The sequence below is a fragment of the Diabrotica virgifera genome, chromosome 7, assembly GCF_917563875.1.
Source record: "Diabrotica virgifera virgifera chromosome 7, PGI_DIABVI_V3a".
NCBI classification, from domain to species: Eukaryota; Metazoa; Arthropoda; class Insecta; order Coleoptera; family Chrysomelidae; genus Diabrotica; species Diabrotica virgifera.
The window spans coordinates 42,618,750-42,631,120 of NC_065449.1; the positions used below are offsets into that span (position 1 = coordinate 42,618,750).

General features: G+C 30.6%; 1 protein-coding gene across 1 annotated transcript in view; it reads left to right on the plus strand.

Annotated features, from left to right (window-relative positions):
* The window catches only part of LOC126887664 (attractin-like protein 1), a 32,308-nt gene that overhangs the window by 7,400 nt on the left and 12,537 nt on the right, over positions 1–12,371 (plus strand). Inside the window, exon 2 of the mRNA XM_050655299.1 lies at positions 4,809–5,038. Within this exon, the coding sequence (XP_050511256.1) occupies positions 4,809–5,038 (230 nt within the window). The remainder of the gene's footprint in view (positions 1–4,808; positions 5,039–12,371) is intronic.

Genomic DNA, 12,371 nt, shown 5'->3' on the forward strand with positions numbered 1-12,371 from the left:
ATACCACAATTTTTAACCTTCACCTAGTTCTTTCGCCCTTTCACCTTGCCACCTAGTTTCTTGAATGCAAGCAACTTGAAGTCTCCTTCGTTTGAGCGCATCCACTAACTCCAGACTTTTACCTGTAAGACTACCAATATTCCACGACCCTATCCTGATTTTTGAAACCTGCAATGGTATTCCCCCTGAGATAGTCCTCACCTGGAAATCCTAACTGAGACTCATTTTACTTCCGGTATATTTTACCTCAGGAGATGCCATCATTTCAGTATAAAGTTTTATATCTTTGGAGAAGGTATTTTCATTTTTATGGCCTTAAAATATTTTGTTTGGATATTTGATGCCTGAATGCCTTTTCTATCAGCACCATACCGTGCCCTGCACGTTAAGCCAGTACACCACCAATGCAACCAAAGTGCAGTATTACCCCACACCCGCCTGCATTTTTTTGTATAGGCCAGGATCCCTACTGTAAGGACTGCCCTATAAGCCAATGTATTTTTGCCCGTATCCCGCCACTAGGAGGCACGTACTTTATTCGGGATACAAGTAGGTGTTAAAATTAATATCAAATTATGTTGGTGATAAAATTTTCTATGCACCACGTCAGCAAAAACTCTTTATCGAACTCGTCTGTTACTCGCTATGCTCGCTACCCTCGTTCTGCTCGTAATATCAGACTCTTTCGATAAACAGTCACTTTCCTGACTTGGTACATAAATAACAACTATTACTAGATTTTTCCCAATTAAATTTTTTGCAACAATGTAAGTCAGACTATAATGAAGTTTTAGTAATTACAGGGTGTAACAAAAATACAGGACATAAATTAAAGTACATATTCTGACCAAAAATAGTTCGAATAAACCTAACTTACCTTAGTACAAATATGCACATAAAAAAAGTTACAGCCCTTTGAATTTACAAAATGAAAATCGATTTTCTCGAATATATCGAAAATTATTAGAGATTTTTTATTGAAAATAGACATGCGGCATTCTTATGGCAGGTACATCTTAAAGAAAAAATATAGTGAAATTTGTGCGCCCCCTAAAAATTTTATGGGGTTTTGTTCCCTTAAAGGCCCCCCCCCCCCCAAACTTTTGTGAGCGTGCCAATTAAATTATTATTGTGGTACCATAGTGGTAATTATTATTGTGGTAGTTAAATTCAATATTTTCAAAATTTTTTGCCTCTTACTATTTTTCCGATAAGGCAGTTTTTATCGGGATGCGGCTTCTTTTTAAGTACGTTTACATACAAAATGTATGGGAGTTTTGTGCCTTTAAACCCCCCAAATGTTTGTGTACGTTCCAATTAAACTATTACTGCGGTACCATTAGTTAAACACAGTGTTTTTAAAACTTTTTTGCCTCTTTGTATTTTTTCGATAAGGCACCCTTTATTGAGATGCTGCTTCTTTTTTAATATGGTTCAAAATGTACCTAAAAATGTAAATCATAAATAAATTTTCATATTATTACCAAGTCTCCATATAGCCTAATAAAATAAAAAAAAAGTCAACATGTAAATTCGTACAGGTTAAAACAAATTTTATATCAAAGTTTAGGTGGGTACAAAAGATATGTTCAAGAAAATATCCAAATCATACAAGGGGATCATTGTTTAAATAATTAAAAAGGGGTCATTTTTGCACAAAAAATACTTTTTTAACTGCTAAGGTAATTCACTTATTAATGAAGGTCTATGGGACTTTTTTCTGCAAAGTTGAAGGGTAAATCTTTCACATAAGACTTACTAAATTAAATTTGATCTCCTATTTATTTAAATAATTGAATATAAAACTTTAAAAACACATTTGCAAAAAAATATTTTTAGCGTTTTAAATAAGCACTATAAAATATCTTATTTTAAAGACTAAGTTGCGCTATGTTACCAGTATTAAGCAAAAAAAATTGGTTGAAAAATATTTAATATTTTTTGAGATATTGAATTTTTTTATTAAATATTACTATATTTTCAATTGCAAAAACGCGGTTGTTCCCAAAGAAATGTTCACCTGTTTAAGACCTCATTATTTTTATTTTCATATATATTTTCGATAAATGTATTGGTAAATTTAAATTTCAATTAACTTCCCCCCTAAAATGGCATTTGAAAATTATTCAAATTTGTTTATAATTTGTTTTCTTAATAACGTCGCGGGGATAAAGTATTTTGAAATGCCGTTTCGATAATTGGGTTCCTGGGAATTTTTTACTAATTAAGAACATTTTTTTGTCGTGTTTTCTTCTTCTTTTTTTTCTTAGAGTTATATTACTACGGACCTTTTTAGGGTTAAATTTTATTAAGAATGTCGAGTCTCTGAGTTGTAGATTCTAGACCTAAAAATATTAAGATTTAACTAAAATATCTTAAATAAAATGTGACTACTTACTGAGTTACAGGGTGTTTTATTTAAAACTTTAAAAATTATTGTTACCAAGTACTTTAAAACTATTTGACGTATCCTTACCATACTTGGCAGAAAGTGTGGCTATTATACACCCTACTAAATTGTGATTAATAAACGTTTCTAGCTAGTGCCAGAGACGTACGACAGGGGATAGTGAATGAATGACCCTTCCCAAATTCTACGCCACTGAGTTAATTACTATTTAAGCGAAATTTTTCGATTCTCCAATACTTTGTATGTAAATAAGCTTTATTGTTATCGATAAAGTCATCAGTTTGAGAGATATTGGAAGTTTAAAATAATTAATGAATGGATGAATCAAAATAACTATGCCGTTTCATTTTTAACGTCCAATATCTCGAAAACTAATGACATAATCGTTACCAGTGAAGAGTGTATTATTTATATAGAAAGTATTGGAGAATCGAAAAATTTCGCTAAAATAGTAATTCCCTCAGTAGCGTAGAATTTGGGAAGGGTCAACCAATAACTATCCCCGTCGTACGCCTCTGGTAGTAGCTAGAAACTTTTATTTATCACAATTTAGTAGACTGTATAGTACTCACGCTTTATGCCAAGTATGATAAGGATACATCAAATACTTTTAAAGTACTTGGTAAGAATAATTTTTTAGTTTTTAAATAAAACACCCTGTAACTCAGTAAGTAGCCACATTTTATTTAAGAGATTTTAGTTAAATCTTAATATTTTTAGGTCTAGAATCTATAACTTAGAGATTCGACGTTCTTAATAAAATTTAACCCTAAAAGGGCCCGTAGTAATATAACTCCAAGAAAAAAAAAGAAGAGGAAAAAAGACAAAAAAAATTTTTAATTATTGAAAAATTCCCAGCAACCCAATTATCGAAACGGCATTTCAAAATATTTAATCCCCGCGACGTTATTAAAAAAACAAATTATAAACAAATTTGAATAATGTTCAAATGCCATTTTAGGGGGAAGTTTAATTGAAATTTAAATGTATCAATATATTTATCGAAAATATACACAAAAACAAAAATAATAAGATTTAACAAAGGTGAATATTTCTTTGGCAACAACCGCGTTTTTGCAATTGAAATAGAGTAATATTTAAAAAACAAATTCAATATCTCAAAAAATATTAAATATTTTTGCACCAATTTTTTTTTATTAATACTGATAACATAGCGCAACTTCTTCTGTAAAATAAAATATTTTATAGTGCTTATTTAGAACGCTAAAAATATTTTTTTGCAAATTTGTTTTTAAAGTTTTATGTATAATTATTTAAATAAATAGGAGGTCAAATTTAATTTAGTAAGTCTTATGTGAAAGATTTATCCGTTAGCTTTGCAGAAAAAATCCTATAGACCTTCATTAGTAATTGAATGACCTCAGCAGTTAAAAAAGTATTTTTTTTTGCAAAAATGACCCATTTTTAATTATTTAAACAATGATCCCCTTGTATGATTTGGATACTTTCTTGAAAATATCTTTTGTACCCACCTAAACTTTGATATAAAATTTGTTTCAACCTGTACGAATTTACATTTTGATTTACATGTAGTGTAATTTTATTTTACTAGACTAATAATCGTACTTAATCATATACAAATACGTGGGGGATTTGAAAAATATTCAAAATATCTCGATAAAAACTTTTCGAAATGTACTAAGAGGAAAATAGTTTTTAAAACATTGTGTTTAACTAACGGTACTAAAACAATAATTAAATTGGAACGTACACAAAAGTTTGAGGGGGTTTAAAGGAACAAAACCCCCATTACATTTTTAAGGGGAGTCCAAATTTCACTATAATTTTTTCTTAAGATACCACTGCCATAAGAATGCTACATGTCCATTTCAATAAAAAATCTCTAATAGTTTTCGATATATTGGAAAAAATCGATTTTCATTTTGTAACTTCAAAGGGCTGTAACTTTTTTTATATGCACATTTGTACGAAGGTAAGTTAAGTTCAATCGAACTATTTTTGGTCCCAGAATATGTGATTAAATTTATGACCTGTATTTTTGTTACACCCTTATATATGTCCAGCTTGTCATCTTCTGACTAATCAGTTATTTAGGACTAGTGCCGTATGTGTAGAGTGTAGAGTATTCCCTGTGTTTCTATGACCTGAACATCAATTTGGTAAGATTATGGTATTTCAGGATCCGATATAATTTTATTTCGTTGGAGGATATTTTTGGTATTTGGTATTTTTGTTCGTGTTCTGTTGTGATCGGTTGTGGTTTAGATGAGCTGATTCGGCCATGAGAGAAGGAGAATATATTTTGTCTTTTTTGTTTTTTGTCAGACTTTTCCTTTTTGCCCTTTTCTTTTCTTTATTTAGCCGTTTTTCTGAACGTTTCTTCATCCAACGTATTCATTTGTAAAATTAATTCCAGTAACAGTACCACAGGAAGGAGCTGTCAGCAATGTATGAAAGGCTACTGGGGAACCACTTTAAATGGAGACCAATGTAAAAAGTGTCAATGCGGTCTTGATGCTAGAGATTGTAATAAAAACACTGGAGAATGCAATTGTTTGACGAAGGGAACGATTGGAAATACTTGCGATGAGTGTGACACACTTAATCATTATCATCCAGATAAAGATAAGAATAAAGCTTGTTACTGTAAGTATTGCTTCTTAGTGTTCAGTAATTACTAGGATATTGGCAAATGTATTTTTCTATGGATGCTATACAATGTGCAACGTCTCTTACTACTTACATACATTCAAAACGAACAATTTCTTAGGCTGTGAAAAAAGTCGGCCATTGCAGTGAGAAATATTTTTTTTCACGGATTCCATACGTAGAATCGCGGTTTCCATGGTAATATGCACAATACAAACACAAATTTTTTTGTCAAATAAAATGTGTCAAATGAAAACATACCAGGAATTATTTTTCAAAACAGTTCAAATATAACTGGTAATTATAATTTTAAATAAATAAAAGTATATAAATATTAAGAATATTATATACCCACATATGTGTATAATATGTACTTTATGTTAATTTTGGCATATAATCTACATAAAATCACCTAAACTATTTAATTTTGAAGTTTGAACTCTTGACAAAAACGCATCCATAGAAAAAGTACAGTGCACAACACGTGAGAAAACGACACATTTCTCCCTCGCTTGATTTGCGGCACTCTCCTCGTACCTCGTCTCGTGCCAACGAACTTCTGCGCTCGTGAGAAATATGTCTTTTTTCTCTCTTGTTGTACAATATACTATTGTTCATTTGAAACATTTTGTTAATTTGATTATTTTTTGCTTACTAGTCCATTATTTCACGTTTTTTTCCTCTAAATTTTAAAGAACTGCTTGGATTGACATGAAATTTGGCATACGTATAGCTTACATGTCAAAGAAAAAAAGTGATATTGTGCCGATGTGTGCTTTTGTCTTGGGGTGACTTTCACCCCCTATTGGGGGTGAAAAAATATATGTCCAAAATAAGTCCGGAAATGGGTAAACTGACTAATTTTAAGTAACTTTTGTTCTATAGAGCTTTTTCGCCAAGTCAACACTTTTCGAGTTATTTGCGAGTGAATATGTTCATTTTTCAACAAAATAACCACATTTTTAGACGGTTTTTTGCAAATAACTCAAAAAGTAAGTATTTTGTGGAAAAAAAGTTCTTAATAAAAATATAGCCTATAAAAAAGTAAAAAAAAATGGTGTGCGTTAGGTTTCTGGATCTTGTAAAACCAGAGTTATAGCCAATGAAAAATAGATTCATATTCACCAAATTTCAAATAGAATATTTCGACGTGAAATATCCAAATAATTAAGCACTTTTTGGGGAAAACCCATTTTAACTTTTTTTAAATTGTTTAAAAAAAGCTTTGTTTATGTTTTTACAAAAAGTTTCTAGCATGAAATTTAAGCAAGTTACGCTCAAAATAAAGTTGGTCCCTTTTGTTTTTTCAAAAAGAAATCGGGAAGACCACCCCCTAATTAGCAACTTAAATGAAATTAATCGTTACCGCTCCACAAATTATTTTACTTATGTTGTGTTTATATGATCTGCAACTTTCATCGATTCAAAGTGTTTATTTTTGGAAAAATTTTGTTTCAAAATAAAATTTTTAAAAATTTAAATTTTGAAATATATGATTTTTTTCAGAATAACTTAAAAATTATTAGAGATACCAAAAATCTCGAAAAACAAAAAAAAGTCAGATTTACTTTTCTGAATATCATGTATTTTTTGTTTTTCTGTTATAGACAAAAATTGATTAAGATGTGGTGTTTCTAAATTCGCATACATTCGTGATCAGTGATTCGTTCAACCCATTTTAACGACAGCGCTTTCAATAATAAGGACTTTGAACCGATAAAACTTACAGATCATATAAACAATATATACACGAGTCAAGAAACTTGTGAAGTCGTAACGATTAAGTTCATCTAAGATACTAATTAGGGGGTGATTTTCTCGATTTTTTTAACAAAACCAAAAGGGACTAACTTTATTTTGAGCGTAAATTGTTTAATTTTGATGTTAGAAATTTTTTTTATAAAACAAAAATGACGCTTTTTTTAAACACTTTAAATAAGTTTTAATGAGTTTTTCCCGAAATGTACTTCATTTTTGATTATTTCACGTTAAAGTATTCCATTTGGAATTTGACGAATATGAACCTATTTTTCATTAGCTATAACTCTGCTTCTACTAGGTGTAGAGACGTGATATGAACATCTTTTTTTTTTAATTTCTTGCAGGCTATATTTTTGTTAAGAATATTTTTTCGACAAAATAGTTACTATTTGAGTTATTTGCGAAAAACCGTCTAAAAACGTGGTTATTTTGTTGAGAAAATGAACATATTCACTGTCAAATAACTCGAAAAGTATTGACTTAGTGAAAAAACTCTATAGAACAAAAGTTACTTAAAATTAGCCAGTTTATCCATTTCCTGACTTTCTTTGGACGAATATTTTTCACCCTCCGAGAGGGGGTGAAAACCACTCCCAGGGCAAAAGCACATATCGGCACAATATCACTTTTTTCTCTGACTTGTTAGCTATGTGTATGCCAAATTTCATGTCAATCCAAGCGGTTCTTTAAAATTTAGAGGTTTTGCAATATTTTACCGTTAAAGAACGGACTATACTTTCCTAAAAAATTTTCAGGAATTTTGTGCATTTATTGAACCAAAAGATAATTTTTAAATTAAAACGAGCAGTAAAAGTTGATTTGAAAAATTTAATTCAACTTTTACTAGTTGGTGTTGACTATTCCTGGATCGATTCAGTAAATGTTGATTATACCAGTATAATCTCACGTGCTTTTTTGATGACTGCGTCTCTTTGTTTTGACCGTTTCAACTACTTATCATGATTTGCACATATAGGCCAATAAATGAAGCTGAAAAAAGGGAAAACCGCGCAATTTTTTCGTCCAGCATCGATTTGTACGAAAATTTTGGGATTAGGGTCATTTTACCCTCTAGTTACTTTTCTATATTGATCAGTTGTACGCTTTTGGTTTTTTAAGGGTAATAACTACCTATAATTAAAAAAATATATAAAATAGCATTTTAAATTTTAATATGGTCAACATTTGGTTTTATTAGTTAAATAATGATTGTTTTATGCTTTAGGATATAATATCATAACATCTCAACACTTAAAGCCACCCTTGTTGGAGCTATATATATTTTATCTTTAAACTTCAATTTTTTTAAATTTTAAATAGGTCAAACTTCTTGGGTGTATTGGTAATACATATATAAAAATAATTACAGAAGTCCGAAAATCAATTTTAAGTAGGTGGTTAGTTAGGGGGTTGCTTTCACTGATTTTTTCGTAGCAAAACTAGGTACCGACCTTATTTTGATCGTAAGTAGCTCAATTTTTATGCTTGAAACTTTTTTGAAAGGTCTAATTATATACTTAAAGTATTCGTTTCCTCGAAAAATGCAAAGTTTTTCTGTTATTTGGCTTTGAATATTTCAAATTATGCATTTGACGAAAGTTTTTCTGTTATTTGGCTTTGAATATTTCAAATTATGCATTTGACGAAAAAATTTCTATTCGTTGTAGAAAAATTATAAAAAAAGGATTTTGTTTGTGTTTGTAAGAGACACAATTTTTAATGCTACAGTTTTTTTATTAAGTGTATATGTTTTGAGTTATTCTCAAAAATCCCTCTAAAAAAGTCGATTTTTTCGTCAAAAACTGTTACTTTCAACCACGAATAACTTGAAAAAATATTAGTTTTACGAAGAAAACGTAATAAACATGTTTTTGTTAGAATTACATTTTCCATCGATTTCCATGGTTAAAATATAATGAAAAATTCCTGCCCCCGAGCTGGGCTGGCAACCACCCCTAAGGTTTTAACGTAGAGCGGCATGATTTAGAAAATGATCCTTGGGTTATTTCCTACCTTTTGTCAAAATTTCAAGTAAATCCATGTTGGACAAAAAAATTGCCAGCCACAATGCTTCATTTCCTGGCCTAATATCCAGTAACATTATTCTAGAATCGGTTGTTTGTGTGAATCAACTTTTACTAAATGGCATTGGGAACATTATACTTTAACTAGTTGGAGTCTACTTTTACTAGTAAATGTTGAATCAAAATCTTCATTTTATATTTATAATCAACTTTTACTGAAACCAGCCGTTTGAGTTGACTCGAACTAGGAATAGTCAACTCCAACCTGATAAGCAACTTGAACTGTAACATATCGCTACTTCAATACAAAAGGGCCACAAATCAAAATCACAGTTTTTACAGAGGAGCTACTCAAAAGTTTTGACATTTATTTTTGGTTCATTTTTCTTTTATTTTTTATCATTGATATGCAAGTAATATATTGATAGAAAGGTAAATTTAAACTGTATCTGATATTTTATTTAGATACAGCGTAAGTATTTTCCTGAAAGAGATATTAGCAGATATGGCCCTTTTGTATAAAAAATATTTCTTATGTCATGATAGGAATTTGAAATAAACGGACACATACCAAAAAAACAAACATTTTAATCAATGTTTTTGTCACTAATTAATGTAGATTTTGAGTAAAATTATTACAAAAAGTCTTATCTTATCAAAAAAAATATTACAATGTCAGTCTACAAAAATAACAAAAGTTAATTCCAAAACTACTACTAAAAGGTACAATTTATAACTTAATGTCAACACTAGCTGGATAATAAAAAAAGGTATCAATGTTTTACAGCTGTTTAGTGTCTCCAATAAAAACAGTTTTTAACAATTCAACAAAATTCAATGTATCAATTGTCAACGGTTCCTAGGGCAAGTTATTAGATATAATAAATAAATCTGGACCTCGGAGGTAAACTTCATTTACTGTTCAGCAATATATTTTTACCAGATTTATTTATGACTATCGGATGTAATAAACCTTACTCAACAATAATAACCCATAGAGAGACAAAAATAGTGCCGAAATGAAATTTTCATTATTAAATGTGTAAATCTAGACGAGGTAAAAAAATTTGACCAATGTTTATAATTTTTTTTACTGAATGGGTGTTTGTAATATAATCAAACAAAGTGTATTAACTAGTTTACTAGATCATAAAATATACAGGGTAAATTTTTTCTTACAATTTAAGCAAAAATGTTAATGGTTGAAAAAAATTAAACTTTTAATATCCCATAAATAGGTCTAATGGGTTAATGGTCGCTCGTGTCAGAGCGTGTACAAAATTGCCAATAAGGCACGCTCTCGTATCAGAGCGTGTACATTAAGGGCTTAATAAACTACATAAGAGGCATCAAAACATTTCAATATTATTGTTGTCTGATATAACGAGATCTGCTTATAACGAGAGTCTTGGTCCGCCATTTCAGTTCTCGTTATGGAGAGAGTCTACTGTGCAAGTAAATAAAACAACGGCATTTTACTTTCTAATAATAACATTTGACTGTCATAAAAAATGCAAAATAGTCGTGTCCCAATATATGGCCCTTTTTTTATTTTAAATGATATACTAACTACGAGAATATCATAAGCAAAATGAACGTATTCTGTAATACATCGTTTTTGATTGAGAAAAAAAAATATATATTATGCGAATATTTTGTATAAAATGGCCGTATTTCGTTACACATCTCTTTTGCTTAAGAAATAATAATGTACTTACGTGAATCTTCTGTGCCAAACGGACGTATTTCGGAATGTGGCACTTTCGTTTATAAAAACGGTAACAACGACTAGGGTTTTTTGAAATGTGGCTCTTTAGCACAAAGGAAACGTGCGTTCACTTCGACTGCCAGGACACAACTAACAAAGTGGCGGTTTTGTCCATATTTTTTCTTTCAAACATAAAAATGCAAAAAGGGCGCAAGTGTTATTTCGATATTAAAAAACGTAAAATACATGGGGGTTTCAGTGGTATATAAAAATATGACTGCTTAAGGTTAGATTTTTTCAATAAACGCGATTTTCGTATTTTTTGATTTGTGGCCCTTTTGTACTGAAGTAGCGATATATACCTAATATTTTAATTTTCATGACGAAATATCGAGAAATTATCAAATCGATTTTTATAGAAAACGATGTATCCTACCTAAGCAAGAGTACCTTTTAGTACTAGAATGTCTCACAATTGAGGGGTGTAAAATCAAAGTCGGCAATCTCCCATTTCCATAATTTTGGCAAACCGCGAAAAACTGTAGAAACTAGCAAAATTAAATTAACGCAATAAAACTAATAAGAATCATATAAAATTTAGTTTGTGATCGGATGTCCAGAAGGAGGAGCTTAAGAAAATTATTTATTTTCCTTTTTTTAAATATTTTTTTTTGGAGATTGCCGCTTTTGTTTGCAACGCTAGTAGATTGACTGATATGAAAATGATCTATAAGGATATTACCAGTTTTGAAACTAATTAAACATCATTGTGCCGGTTACTTAGTGAAGAAAAATATATTTTGATATTCAACAATAATGTAAAAGCAATTTAAATGCATATCACATAAAAAAGTATCCGGAAGTTCGGGTATATATTCACAGGTTTTGACAGAGTTCATGACATTCACACACAGTTGATCACGTGCGAGTGCAACGTGGTTCTTATTGGCCCGCAGCGGAGATTGCCGTGTTTGGTACGCACTCAGCTATGGATATTGCTGCTTTTGATCCTAACATGAATTTTTCACTGCGATTTGTATACAGTTAAGACCGCTTTTGGTTTTTACAAATAGTTTTGTCTAACAGATAATAAAGAAACGCAACAAATGGCGTCCCTAACCCAAAACATGAAAAAGTGGAGATTGCCGCCTTTGATTTTACACCCCTCAATTTAATAATCTAATACCACAAATTCTTAAAAGTTAAATTCAAAAAAGCATGCGTTGAAATAACCTTTGACCTACCCAAAAGGGACGTCTATAGCCGGCAGTAGTAATTCGAAATTGATGAAATCAATTCATCAAACAGTGAAATAGAGAATGTGGAAAAATCCCCTTACGAACAATTCACACATCCACCATTTCAGGGTGGGAAAAATTTTTTGAATAGAATCAAAGATCCAAACACCAGTTCTCAGAAATGTGCTTCGCCCTCTTCAAACCTCTCTGGGCTCATCAGTGAAGATGAGAGGTTGAATATCTCCAGACACATTCCATCAAAAAACAACATTCGAGACCCAGACATAGCAGGAGCGTATATCTACGCCGCATAGTCTGACCACGACAGTCTCAGTATTAATTCCCTAATTACTATAAGTAAAATATATTTTTGAAAAACAAAAAAAAACAAAAGATGTAAATCTTTGAAACACACTCAGTGATCAAAAGATCGAAGTTATTGGTTTACCGACCAATCGTAACTAAATCAAACAGTGAAATAGAGAATGTGGAAAAATCCCCTTACGAACAATTCACACATCCACCATTTCAGGGTGGGAAAATTTTTTTTAATAGAATCAAAGATCCAAACACCAGTTCTCAGAAATGTGTTTCGCCCT